Source organism: Microchirus variegatus, assembly GCF_963457635.1.
Source record: "Microchirus variegatus genome assembly, chromosome: 8".
NCBI classification, from domain to species: Eukaryota; Metazoa; Chordata; class Actinopteri; order Pleuronectiformes; family Soleidae; genus Microchirus; species Microchirus variegatus.
Window position 1 is genome coordinate 21632358 of NC_139809.1, and position 14335 is coordinate 21646692.

A 14335-nucleotide genomic window follows, 5' to 3' on the forward strand; every position below is an offset into this window, starting at 1 on the left:
CTCCGTCTTCTGTCCCGAGGAGGACAAATTATGTTGGATCTGAGGAAGGAGTGTTCAGACCTGAGCTTCGCTCCGGAAGAATGTTGTTACCAGGTCTGATTGGGTCTAACATTGCGGAGAGACTGGATGTTTTTGTTCTGTCACTTGTTGGTTTACATCTGTGTCCCTTTTGGCATGTCCATCTTCTGCCTCATGTGATCTGTGGCTGCACATTATTCGTCATAGCTGCCTTAGCACATCATTGGTGAAACGCAAAGGAATGGCTGATGTTTTAGCTGTGGATGAGCCCACTGTGGACGGCTGTAATACACAGGCAGAAATATATGGCTGATGCTAATTGAGCATGCAGAATTGTTCTTTTTGAATAACAAAAAGAGGAACTATCTCATATTAATACACATGTTCTTGAGGGTATGTGTGAGTACATTTTCTTTATCATCTGTGTCCACAGACTCTTAAGGCAGGCATTAAAGACTCATTTGGACGGCTAGTTGAGTGGGTTCATTCAGACTGAGTGTCATGTGGCTCCACTAGTGCAGGTCTGTCCAATGCTTGTTGTTGAGGACATGGGCTCCTGGTCTGTCTCCAAGACACAGATGACAGCATCACCACTCACATTGATGAGGCACTGAGCCTAGAGGAGGAACAAGGAGACCACACTTTAAAAACACTTTAGATGATCCCAAAAAAAATTATTTTCTTCTCCTTGCAAAGCTCATTGTTGTTTCTCAGAATTGTATCTTCCCAACTACTGTGTTTGTTCCATAAATGAAACTCCTTTCATGGCCTTAAATGCACAGCATGTCATTTCTGTTGCTGGGGAGGGAGCAGAGTGGAGATCTTAAGCATCACCTCAGTTCCTGATTGAGTGGTCAATCCTCTCCGTCTTTTTCCCAAAGTTGCTTTGTATGCTAGCTTTTCTTAAGATGCATATGGCACACAACATTCAGTTGTTTTTAAAGCTGAAAAGCTGTTTTTCTGTCTCTCTCTGCAGAACAGCTCGCATATGTCTATATTTGTGACACCCACCACAAACACAACAATCCTGTACCCGTTTCAAAGTAAAAGAGCAGTGTTGCATTTATTATTTAGGCTTCAATTGTGAAATATTAGCAGGACCACTGGATGTGTGGCTTCACACCGAAGAGTCCGGGCATATTATTGAGTTCAGAGGAGCGTTTAGACTGTTTAAAGTTTATTATTCATAGTGATTTTCAAAGGCAAACCCTATGTAAAAGCAGCTGCAAAAGCAAATGAATGATGGTCCTTTTCTTTGATTAGAATTACAGATTTCATTTGTTTCCATACAGGTGCATCTCAATAAATTAGAATATCATGGAAAAGTTCACATATTTAAGTAATTCAACTCAAATAGTGAAACCCTGTATTATATGAATTCATTACACACAGACTGAAGTAGTTTTAGTCTTTGGTTCTTTTAATTGTGATGATTTTGGCTCACATTAAGCAAGAACCCAAAATACAGTATCTCAAAAAATGAGAATACACCATAAGATCAATTAAAAACAACCGCTGGCCTTCTGGAAAGTATGTTCATTTATATCTACTCAATACTTGGTTGGGGCCCCTGTTGCTTTAATTACTGCCTCAATTCAGTGTGCCATAGAGGTGATCAGTCTGTGAAACTGCTGAGGTGGTATGGAAGCCCAGGTTTCTTTGACAGTGGCCTTCAGCTCATTTGCATGTTTTGGTCTCTTGTTTTTCATTTTCCTCTTGACAATACTCCATAGATTCTCTATGGGGTTCAGGTCTAGTGAGTTTGATGGCCAGTCAAGCACACCAACACCATGGTCATTTAATCAACCTTTGGTGCTTTTTGCAGTGTGTGCAGGAGCCAAATCCTGCTTGAAAATGAAATCAGCATCTTCAAAAAGCTCGTCAGCAGAAGGAAGCATGAAGTGCTCTAAACTGTCTTGGTAAACAGGTGCTTTTTGTGGCTTATCCTCCTTGTGAAGGGTGTCAATGATTGTCTTCTGGAAACTGTCAGATCAGCAGCCTTCCCCATTATTATGCAGCCTTGTGAATCAAACTGAGGGACCATTTTGAAGGCTCAGGAAACCTTTGCAGGTGTTTTGAGTTGAATAGCTGATTGGAATGTGACACCATAAAGTTACAATAGTGAACTTTTTCTGAATACTGAAAAAGTTCTGAATACTGAATATTGAGTTCTTGTCTGTGTGTATTGAATGTATATAATACACAAGTTTCACTATTTGAGTTTAGAGCTGGTGTGTGTGGCTGGTGGTGTGTCTGTGTGTGGGCGGAGTTTGTGTGGGTGTATTCCCTTCTCTGTGACTACAATGGCTTGGATAGTCATGTTACACTAAATATTATATATAATATATATATATGATCGTCTCGGCTACAACTCCACAAAACTACCTAATTTATATTTTATAATGTACATGAATATGTACATTTGCCCACTCCCCATTTCTATTCATCATGCAAAACATCTCTGACTAACAATGGGTAGAAGATAGAAGGTTTTTGAGACTGTCATTGATCCAGTATTTCCAAAGTGGAACTGTCATTAATATTTCAAAATACATAAGCACATATTTAAGGTTAAAACTGTTTTCATTTATCTATAATGTGTTGTAAATGTAAATAAAGATGTACATGTTAAGTCTGTGCTTTTATACTGTGCATGAGTGCCATAGAATACCTGGTTCTTATGTGGATTTTCCATTAACACACACTCCTTCATGCTGTAGGACACTACTGCATTACCGCCGAGGGCTGCTACATGAGCTCGAACCATCGCAAACACCTCTGCTATGAATGAATGCAGGAAGCCACTCACACCACCTTCCTGCAGAGGAGAAACACACACGTTTCAACTTTATGTTCATGTCTATGTTTTGTGCGAAATGATGAATGGTGATGTAAACTCATACCTCCCGCAAGGACGTTGTCTCTCTGATAAAAAACATATTGATAATCCCAAGATATTTAATGATGCGTGTCCCAGGAAGGAAAGAGAGCGGCGTCATCTTCACCACAGTGACGGAACCGCCCCCAAAGGAGCGGTTGGAGCGCAGCGATCTGGATCGTCCCTCAGGCAACGGACTGCAGCGATCCAAAGATGAGGCTGCAGGTACAGAGAGAGCAGAGAAGTCCAGAAGAGCGGATATGAAAAAAAAACAAAGGGAGAGGAGAGAAAAAAGTATACATACCAGAAAATATTAAAAATAGTGGAAAATAAATAAAAGCAGCTGAACTCTGAAGTAGAAAGGAATGTCAATGTGCAATGTACAGTACATGCAAAAATGCAACACTGTTAGCATTTGCACAGCAGGCGCAACATGTGTGAGTACATTTAGTTGTGTGCGAGTCCACTGTGTGTGTGTAAGTTCAAATGTGTGACTTCACATGCAGTAGTAGCAGAACTCTGCCATGCGTGTCATGCAGTTGAGGCAAACAAACAGGACATATACACAGTGTCTGCAGACAGACGGACAGACCTGGGCACAGCTGTGTAAGTTGATGTGCGTGAATACAATCTTCGCAGTACAGTGAGGTACACGAAAAGAATATTTGGATCTGTGTGCATTTGTGGAAGAGGCTTGAGAAATGGAGACGAACAGAGACAGCTATGAGCTGAGCTGAGGGAAACGTATATAAGCCAGAGTGTGAAAGATGCTCCATTATTTGCATGATGTGACTTGCGTCCCATTAGATCAGGAGCCTTCAGGGCAACACATTAGACTGGATTTCACTTACTGTGGATTGAAAATCATACCAAGTCTTGCAGAAAATCATTGTCCTCTTCCATACTTTAACGATGACAAGATACACTACATAGACAAAAGTACTGGACCACCAACACATTCTAAATTCATAGGGGAGGGTGTGAACTTTCAGGGAATGGGGGTGTCTGGGGAGATGGAAGGAGTTAGATGGATAACATTGAGCTGCGTTGAAGAAATGTGAACTGCAATGAAAAAATCTGAACTGTGATGAAGATGATGAGACTGAGGAGAGGATGAGAAGAACTGTGATAAAGACGATCAAACTGATGAACTCTGAATTGTGGAGGGCGTCATTGCACCTCTCGGTGTACAGTCTGCCGGAAATTATAGAGGAAGAACTTTCACTCTTCTGGGAAGGCTTTCTGCACAATTTTGGAGTTAGCCCTATATTATATATATAATATTAGCCCAATATTTATCCAGAAGAGCATTTGTGAGGTCAGACAGTCAGTATGTACCAAAACATCTAGTTATTGTGTTATTCCTACTTTAACTGGACTATACAAAACAATGTGCACCAATTTACATTTTCTAGATGTGATTATTAGACCTAGATAAAGAGGTTGGATTTCGAATTACTACCGCATATATTCGTTCAACTGGACACAAACTGGCCTAGAAGCTCTGCACGCGTTTCACGCTTCCACCCAAAAATGTGGAACATGTGATCCAGAAATAATAAACAAAGCAAGTACACAGAGTGATTGAATGAACGAAAGATGACAAGAGCTTGAAAAACATTACAAAATCCAGACTGGTGCATTTCTGCACTTACAATGAGGCTGAATGTATGCTAAGTTAATGGATGGTAGAAAGTCATGGAATGGTACTCAACATGGTACAACTAGCCAGGTTGTCCTGGTCTGTGATGGTCGACCAGGTCAACAAATACTAAGCCTAATACTGACCAGAAAGGGAACGTAATATCATAATAGTGTAGTGGAGTTAGACTCACACCATTCAAAATAAATAGATCCCAAGTCAGTGCTTGGACACTGGGAAAAGGACAGTGGCTAGAGTAACTCATGTTTAATTGTAGATACTGACTGATGGATGCAAGACGGACTGATGGACTCATTCCACCAAAAGGTCAGTGGGGTTGAGGTCAGGGCTCTGTACAGGCCAGTCGCATGATTCCTCACCAAACCCACCTAACCATGTCTTTAGGAACCTTCCCCAAACTGTTCCCATAAAGCAGGAGGCTGGAGTTACTATTCAAGGTGACATAGGCCATCCCCAGAAAAACAATCCCATACCACCATCCTATTTCAATAATAAAAGTTGTAGCCCAATACGTTTGTCTACATTGTGTATGTTTGATTCAAAGTTTTATCAGCATTTATCACATTTCCAAAATCAAATTATTTCATTAAAGCCATTTCAATCAATATAGATATCATCATCAGATCTGTGCGTAGGTGGAAAAATTTGCTTACAAGTGCAAAAGAATAAAATAAATCAGATTAACGTTGCTGTTACCATGGCTACAGGCATCTCAAAGCCAAGCTGTGGATGTAGATCCCACTGAGGGGCGAGGCTTCAACTTTCACACTGTAGCTAAAAAGCTTAAACTTCGTTTACGATGCTCTGCCCCCCAGCGGCATGCATGGAGGGGGGTGTGCGTGTATGCAAGCTTTGTGTGCGTGTTGTGTATGAGAGTGTGGGATTGCTTGTGGAACTGCGTTTTGCATTTGTGGGCATGATCACCAGAGTGTGCTAGAGACTGTGTCCTCCTACTTGTCTTAACTGATCCTCGTCTTATGGTGTGAGCTTTCAGCCTAAGCAGCTCTAGCCAGGTGCTGCATCTGTCTGCAAAGGAACCGTAATCAACGGAGGCAGCTGGAGAGAACAGGTATACACACACGCACGCGCACGCACACACACACACACACACACACACACACACACACACACACACACACACACACACACACCCAAACATACACAAACACAACAACAACAACAAGACAGAAAAAAAAACGAACAGAAGAACAGAAAAGAACAAAAGTGGATGAGGTTTGGGAGTGGTGAAGAATCACTCTGTCCGAGACAAAGGGACGAGAAGTCAAAAAACAGGGCAGTGTAGTCGTTTTGGTAGTAGGGAGGCAAGAGGGAGATGATGAAGATGAAGGTGGGGCTTACCTCTGGGTGAGACACTGGTACTCTCTGGGACACCTGTGTCACAGAAAAATTTCATTTACCTCAGTACATGACATGTTTTATCTACAGCAGTGCTTCCAAAATGATCTGTGCAATAATAACTTTTCAAATTACTTTCAGAAGTAAAAGGTGTGAGCTGTACATTATGGAAATAATAATTTGCATTGTTTATACTTCCACATTCTTGTTTCTGTTATATTGCTTATTCTTAAATACTTCTTCATATCCAACACCAATAGCTATATCACAAACTCGAGTATCTGTCCAATACCTTTTTGATCTACTATAAGCGGTTAACAACATATTTGTGCCATTTCAAGCTATAATAATTGGAGACAGTTGGAGACATAATTCTCCAACTGTGTTATAAATATTATTCTCCCATAAAAAGGAAAAACAGTCCACAACACGAACAGTCTGTGCGTAGTGAAGCATACAATAAACATATATGGGATTTTTGACTGAATCGGATTTTCTATTTTTATCTGATTTTTATTTCACTAATATTAGACCAATACAGCCTTTCTGCATGGATTTTGTATGTTCTTCCCGTGTGTGTGTGGGTTTTCTCCGGGTTCTCCGGCTTCCTCCCACAGTCCAAAAACATGCAGATTTGGGGATTAGGTGAATTGGTCACTCTAAATTGACCGTAGGTTTGAGAGTGTGAGTGAATGGCTGTTTGTCTCTATGTGTGGCCCTGCGATGGACTGGCAAACTGTCCAGGGTGTGACCCCACCTATTGCCCTATGTCAGCTGAGATAGGCACAGCACCCCCTGCGACCCTCCAGTGGAGGATAAAAGCGGTAGATAATGGATGGATGGATGGATAGACTGATACAGATACTGAGTATTGTATCTGCTCATCCCTAATTTTTAATCCCATTTTGAATTTGAAATGTTTGATTTTTACTTTTGTAAGTTATTTTATTGCTTCATTTGGTTCCAATTTGGTTCCTGTCACTTTTTGACCCCGGACCTTTTTGCTGTAACAAGTGAATGTCCCTGGAGGCGGATCAGTAAACTCAAATCTAATATATCCTTCACAAGGGATATATTAGATGTGCATTGTGTATTTCCTGAGGTGCATTCCACAGACAGTTGCTGCTGAACTGGGCATCCCTGTGCTTCACTGCCTGGTTCTCTGGCACATAGCTCTGCTCCACTTCTATCTAACAGCGATGATGATGATGATGGAGTGTGCAACAACAATGGCTTTAGGGAGCATGTGCACAAGCCACAGTGGTGAACCCAGTTATAAAATGTAGTCGCACTCCAAAATGGTCTCAAAATGCAACAACTTGATTGTTGTCTGAAGTAGTGCTGCGCAATTCAGTAAAAATGTACAATATTGCGACTTGCAATTGTTACATAATAAATACATGGTATCATGAGTCTACTTGCTGTGTTATCAAGGAAAATGCTGAGAATAATCATAGTTTTGAAAAGTGTATTTCTCAACTCAACTTCAAAACATGCAAATATTAAGGAGTATAAAAAATACAAAACATATTCCATTCCAGTTTTTACAGTATTTTTTTTGTTAAGTTTTTCCATTTTTGAAAAAAATTCTGCAAGTACAAATGCAGTAGCATTGTTGTAAACTTTGGGAATTTGGATAAACTTAACTTAACGCTACTTTCAAATCACATTCCTTAAGTAAAAAAAATAATAAAGCCATTTCTGCAAAGTGCAAACAGAGACAATGCCCACCTCAAAACATAACAGGCTGTGGCATATTAAAGTGCCTTTCTACACGCATTTCTCTCAACAACTCTCTCTCAAAAATATGATAATACAAAACATTAATTCAACAACTGCTTGAATGCTCGAAAAAGGCTTTTAATAGGGGTATTGCATACTATCAGTAGCTAAGTTCCAAAAAATTGGGGTACACCCCAATGTAGGACAGGACATATCATCTAGACCACAATACACCACGCCATCATCTAAGCAGTGTTGTAGTACTCAAGTCTGGGACTCGAGATTTAGTGAAGCTACTACAACACTGCATCTAAGTTGCGAAACAGCAAACTGGGCCACACACACAACATCACCATTTTATTTACCTGCTGAACGAACCATAACCAGTTGATTTTGGCAGAGTTTTGCAACAGGGGTGAGTAAAGAGATTGTACCTGAAGTGTTAGCGGAGGAGATGGGCATTGCCTGTTAGTGAAGCAGGAAAGAAGGAGGAAGAGTTTGGGGAGCAATGAAAGGGAACATTGTTAAAGGCTACCTGAGATTTTGGATGATGTCTGAGTGTTTGTGGATGATGAGTCTGCAAACAACTCCAAGGGAAACTGCAGCTGCTCTTCAGTCTCACTGCATCCTGAAAAGATGCATACATACCATGGAACTAGTGTATACATTTGTAACATACAACAGAGGTGATGCTACTGTTTAGAGTAGTTTAAAAGGATAAGTCTGTTTTTCCTTCTTCCCAGTTAGTGAGACAGACTCTTAAAGCCTTTTTAAGTTTTTGGGAGTATTTCTACATTGGTACTTTGGTATATTCTGACATTATCCATTACCTTTGTCACTGCATTGTTTTGGGCTAAGTACCAAATTAGTATCCAATTAAAAGTATAAACTGAGTTAAAACATCAAATAATAAAGCAGACAGACCTTTGGTGACAGGCTTGTCTGCTGTCCTCTCCTGTGTCTGGTCCTTGTCAAATGTCATGGCAACTGCTGTCACTGCAACCTGTGACGCAGACAGAGCAGTGCATGTCTGTAAAATGTGTTCTGTACAATTAGCGATATTGTAAATGAGTTGTGGTATATGAGGTTTTTTTACCTGTATGAGTTCGTCCTCTGGCACTGCAACAGTGAAGTTGAGATGACACAGACAGCAGGGGATCATGGAGCGCAACTTGAAGTAAAAACTCTGACAAAAAATACAACAAATTGCTCAATACAAACACAACCATTGAAATCACCATAGAGCAATATACAAGAGCTGCCGCAGAATAAATAGTTTTTCTTACCACATATATTTATCAAAACATTGATACCACTGTGATATTAAACACAGTTACTCAAAATAAGCCATGCTAATATTCCTGACATACTGTTGCTTGCTTGTTTTCGCAGGCATATGCAGTATAACTGCATTAATACACAGATATAAAATGAAAGACCCTTAACAGTACCTGACCAAAAACCTTATCACTTCAAAATATTCTGTAATCAGCCATTTTTGTCACAATTACACTCTGGCCGTTTCTCAATATCCATACTTGTGCGTACTCCCATACTTGTGAAAACGTCATTAGCCTCAGTCAAGTTCTGTTCCATTTCTCAAGAACGCGAGCAGCGAGTACGGTTCTCATACCCGGAAGTGTTCTCGCTCCGCCCATTTTACCAAGTATGCATCGGGTGGTGACTTGAGCATACTTGGGAAAGCCATATATCCCAGAATGCATTTCGGCAGAACATAGCAGGATAAAATACTAATTTAAACCTGAAATAAATATTTTTCTGTGTCCCGGAACGCAGTTTTGAAATCATTTGAGGCGAGAAATTAGTCATTTAAAAGATATGACGTATGAATGACAGCGGCGCTGTCGGAGGTGATCAGCTCCGCCTCTGCGGACGCTCGGTGCACACAGTGCCCGGCACAGAGCAGCGTTACCTTGGCCTGTCCTGATGAAATGATCCGCTGGTTCAGACGGCTCCGACATTACATACTTGGTGTGATCGATAGATTTGTTGTTGACATGTTGTTTTGTTTTTAATGTAAACGTTTTTGACCTGACAGTGTGAACTTTTGTATAATATTAATGTTTAATTTATTGTAACTTTGAATTTTAGATTTATATTAAAGTCGCACTGTCATTGTATATGTATTTACATATAATGGACACTATTTTATAGTATATAAAATATTTAAAATGTGAAAATAACAACAATATATGTATTTATTAAAAGTATTTTATATGTTCATTCATCAACACTGTAGGTGGCGGTAATGAGGCTTAAGTGCTTCGCGCCACCCGCCATTCAAACAGTAGAACAAGGAAGTACGCCGCTGTTTGAAGAATCGTGCTCATGTACTCCCGTACTTGGCAAGTATGTACTTCAGTCGTACTTCTCAAGTATGTACTTTCCAAGTAAGCAAGTACATACTGGCATACTTGGGTATTGAGAAACGGCCTCTCTCTCACCAGTATCCCTATTATTATGGCTGTTGTGGCTCTGCTGTGCTGCTCTCTCTCTCCCCACTCAGCAGGAGGCGTGGCTGAGCTACTTTCACTGAGGACACTGGTGATCAGCTACACCTGCAGCAGGTCCTCTGCATTTTCGGGTCCAAACAATAATATTGTTTTAAACTCCTCTACAGGAGCGTAACATAGCAATCTGACCAACTATGGACCCGGCAGAAGGAGATGGTTTCCGTCAGGCATCAATCACTTTTCGTATCCACGCCGCTGAAAGCAGGTGGAACGATACATCGCTCCGGGGAATACTTCTTAAAAATTGTTGAAGGACGAGCTGGCAACTCGCGTAGATTTAATCCAAATCTAAACTCCCTCATTAAACTGGCAATTCGGGTTGACAATCATTGGATGGCACGTTCAATGCCGCCCCCTGTGCCTCCAGATTTCACTTCAGTCCCCAAGGAGTATCATGATTTGGCGGAGGTGTTTTCAAAGAAGCGTGCACTCTCCTTGCCGCTCCATTGACTGTACGATTGTGCCGTCGACCTGCTCCCCGGGCCACTCTTCCCTCCAGTCGACTCTACAACCTCTCACGCCCAGAGCGCAAAAGTATGGAAGACTATGTTAATGAGTCCCTGGCAGCAGGTCTCATTCGGCCGTCATCGTGCCTGGTTGGAGCAGGATTATTCTTTGTTTCCAAGAAGGATGGTTCTCTTCGGCCGTGCATCAATTACCGGGGACTCAACGAGATCACCGTAAAAAACAAATACTCCCTGCCTCTGCTCGACGCTGCCTTCAGCCCCCTCAACAAGGCACAAATCTTCTCCAAGCTGGAATCACCTCCCCACTTAAGAGGTTTCAATGGACTCTGCAGGCGGATACTGCATTCGAGCAACTAAAGACATTTTTTACCACCCCTCCTATCCTGGCTCATCCTGACCCCAACCTTCAGTTCACTGTTGAGATGGACGCCTCCAACATTGGGGTAGGGGCGGTCCTGGGCACTACCGAACAGAAACTCTACCCCTGTGCCTTCTTCAGCCGTCGCCTGTCCCCAGTGGAGTTCAACTATGACATGGGAAACCGCAAACTGTTGGCCTTCGTTTTGGCCCTACAAGAGTGGAGGTACTGGCTGGATGGGGCCTCGCATCCCTTCATCATTTGGACCGACCACAAAAACCTTACCTATCTCTGTAACGCCAAGCACCGCAACTCAAGGCAGGCATGGTGGGCCTTGTTCCTGGGTAGGTTAAATTTTTCCCTCACCTTTCGCCCTGGCTCCTGCAACGTCAAGCCTGACTCCCTGTCCCGCCAGTTCTCACCCGACCCACCCAATTCCGACGCCGAACCAATCGTTCCTCCCACCAGCATTATTGGAGCGGCCTCCTGGCCAGTGGAGGAGAAAATCCGGAGGGCCCAACAGGCAAAGCCTGACCCCGGAGGCCCCTGGTCCCCCCAACAGACTGTATGCACCCAAGCCCGTCTGCTCCGAGGTCCTTCAGTGGGGACACTCCTCAAAGCTGGAACTGCCCCCCCGGAAGTGCACGCACTCTCCACTTCCTTAAAAAAGTGCTTCTGGTGGCCCTCCATGTCCCTGGACGTCACAGCCTTTGTCTCTGCCTGCCCCATATGTGACCGGGGATCCATCCCAACTTCCATGTCTCTCTGCTCAAACCGTCACCGAGTCTGACCTGCGGCGGCTCCTCCCCACCTGCTCCTGATTAGCAATCAGCAGGCTAAGCCTGAGCCACCTGTTCACCAGCGTCAGATTGTTATCAACACTCCAGTGGTAACGTCTCAGTGATTCTACTGTGTCTATCAACTCTGACTTCCTGGATTTCTGACTCACCGTTGTTCTGCTTCAGGTCGCCACGTCTCCCGCCTCTTGAGAGCTACGGACATCTCTGTTTACCTGAGAGCTACGCTTCACTCAGCCTGGACTTCTTCTTGCTCTCTCTACAACCAGTGAGTTTGTTCCCTGCTGGACCCTTCCCCATCTCAGCTGCATCAGTGTCCTCCCCAAGCCCCCAATGCTAACTTCCCTCATAGCCTCGTACCATCCTTTGTTTTATTTAATAAATATTGTCTATAATTGCACTACTGTCTCCTGTGCATTTTCGGGTCCAAACTATATTCAAACCGCTCCTCTACAGGAGCGTAACAAATTTGTCTGCATGTGGTGCAGAAAATAGTCACAGAAAGCATTGTGTTCAATCACGTACTCTTAAAGTGAGACAGCATGCATAAAACAGTCAAAGCTAAGTAGTTCTGTTTTTCAGAGTCATTATTGTTTGATTAATCAATGAGTTGTTTTAGTCCATAAAATGTGGGACAATGTCGATCACCGTTTCCCAAACCTGGAAATAATGATCAAATGTATTGTTCTGTCCACAAACCAAAATTATTCAGTTTTGCCAATTTATTTGCTATATTAAGCAAAAAACCCAAAAAATACTGACATTTAAAAACTGAAAAATCAAAAAACTTGCTTTGATTATTAAAAAGAAACACTCAAACTGATTAATCGATTAGCAAAACAGTTGGTGATTAGTTTTGTAATCAATCGATAAATTGTTGCAGCCCTAAAGCTGAGCAGATTATACATTTTAAAATAAATTGGAATTTGTGAAGTGTAACAAAACAGCATAACGACAGTATTGTCGGCTCGACAATACACAACACAGTCCAGTTATAGTGAATCAGCATGGTACCACATGAAGTATAGAGTATAGTATTATTGCCCACCAATCAAGGTGGCTCCTTACCTTGAGCAGATTTTCACATAAGTCAGTAAAGATCTTGTTCAAGCCTTGGTTAGTAAGATTGACATTACTCAACCTAAAGACCCTCACTGATGTAAACATCTGTAAGACAATAACAGACAGATAACATTAAATAATCAATACAGAAGTCTGTTGAATAGCTTTTGGCAAATTATTATTACTATTGTGCATGTACTGTGGTGTTAATAGACATATGTTAAATATGTGTCTTCAGGTAAACACAAGATAGTAGGGCTGAGCAATATATGGATATTATATCGATATTGTCTTTTATTATTGACTGTGGAATGACTTCCTGGTTTTAAAGGCTGTTGCACTAATAGTCATCATATTTATTATACTGAATACATTAGTAAAAATACACTAAATATTTTACATTAATTCTGTTTATTGATTAAAAATGCTTGCAATCAACATTTTATTTTGAAGTTCCCATAGAGTGGTCCTATCGCACATATATGTGAGTTATGGAGGTCTACTTACATACATTAACTTGTTTTTATGGTCAAAAACCTCCTAGTTGCTGCAAACCAGCCGATCGAAAAATCTCTCCTCACTGAAGCTCTCGTCAGCTGTGCCGTTTCAGACTGAAATCTCACACCCACAAGACAGAGTGTGTTGTGATTGGCCAGCCAACAAGAGCTTCCCCAACTGTCTTGTGATTGGCCAGGTACCTGGAAGTGACGTAATTAGCACGTCAGCTCTCACAGAGGTGCAGCTTGTGAACAGGCAAGGCATGCAACTGCTTGGGGCCCCAAGCCTATAGCTGGCCCCCGACACTCAGAGCCTGAGGGCTGTTTTTACTGAAATGTGCAGTGACCAGTCGCCTCCCTGTCCCCCTTAAACAACAATGGGTGATTTGCAATGACATCTCAGTAGGAAACCTCCCTCCACCTCACATTAACCTCTGCGAAGTTATCGTTCTGCATATCTTTTTTACTGTTTATAAATGTTTTTTTTAGTTATTTACTGTATTTTATTGTTCTATATTTGTATATTGTTTAGTAATGTGGGTTCTTTACAGTGCAATTTTTTTTTTTCCCCTAAGTTTACATAGTTTTTTAAAAGCTATTTACAGTATTTTATTGTTCTTTACATTTATATTTTCACATACTTTTTAATTACAAGATTTTTCGATGCAATTTCATTCATTTTGAAAAAAATATATTTTGAACTCATACATTTTTTGTTGGTGTCAGATTATATGTAACTTATTGGTGATGAACACCGGTTGGAAGGGCCCCCTGGGAATTTTTGCTTAGTGCCCCTACAGACTCTAGAATCGCCTCAGAATGAGCTCTCAGTGTGCAGCTCCCCCTCTGGAACGGTGGATGCACTGCTACTCCTTATCAAAACATTGTTTTAACAATGTTTAAAAAAGGCTTCATCACGACTCCCCGCCACAGTCCCTTTTACGCTTTTGACCCAGAGTCAGAAGACACTTCTTTTGCGGTTC

The 14335-nt window shown here is 41.6% G+C and overlaps 1 protein-coding gene across 1 annotated transcript in view; it reads right to left on the reverse strand.

Annotated features, from left to right (window-relative positions):
- Nucleotides 1-489: 489 nt before the first annotated feature.
- c2cd5 (C2 calcium dependent domain containing 5) overlaps nucleotides 490-14335 on the reverse strand; it is a 54251-nt gene continuing 40405 nt past the window's right edge. The window contains exons 19-27 of the mRNA XM_083893877.1: nucleotides 12862-12960; nucleotides 8734-8823; nucleotides 8562-8640; nucleotides 8173-8265; nucleotides 5919-5951; nucleotides 5514-5615; nucleotides 2922-3115; nucleotides 2690-2836; nucleotides 490-634 (exon numbers count right to left, since the gene is read on the reverse strand). Coding sequence (XP_083750003.1) covers nucleotides 518-634; nucleotides 2690-2836; nucleotides 2922-3115; nucleotides 5514-5615; nucleotides 5919-5951; nucleotides 8173-8265; nucleotides 8562-8640; nucleotides 8734-8823; nucleotides 12862-12960 — 954 coding nt within the window. The 3' untranslated portion in view covers nucleotides 490-517. The remainder of the gene's footprint in view (nucleotides 635-2689; nucleotides 2837-2921; nucleotides 3116-5513; nucleotides 5616-5918; nucleotides 5952-8172; nucleotides 8266-8561; nucleotides 8641-8733; nucleotides 8824-12861; nucleotides 12961-14335) is intronic.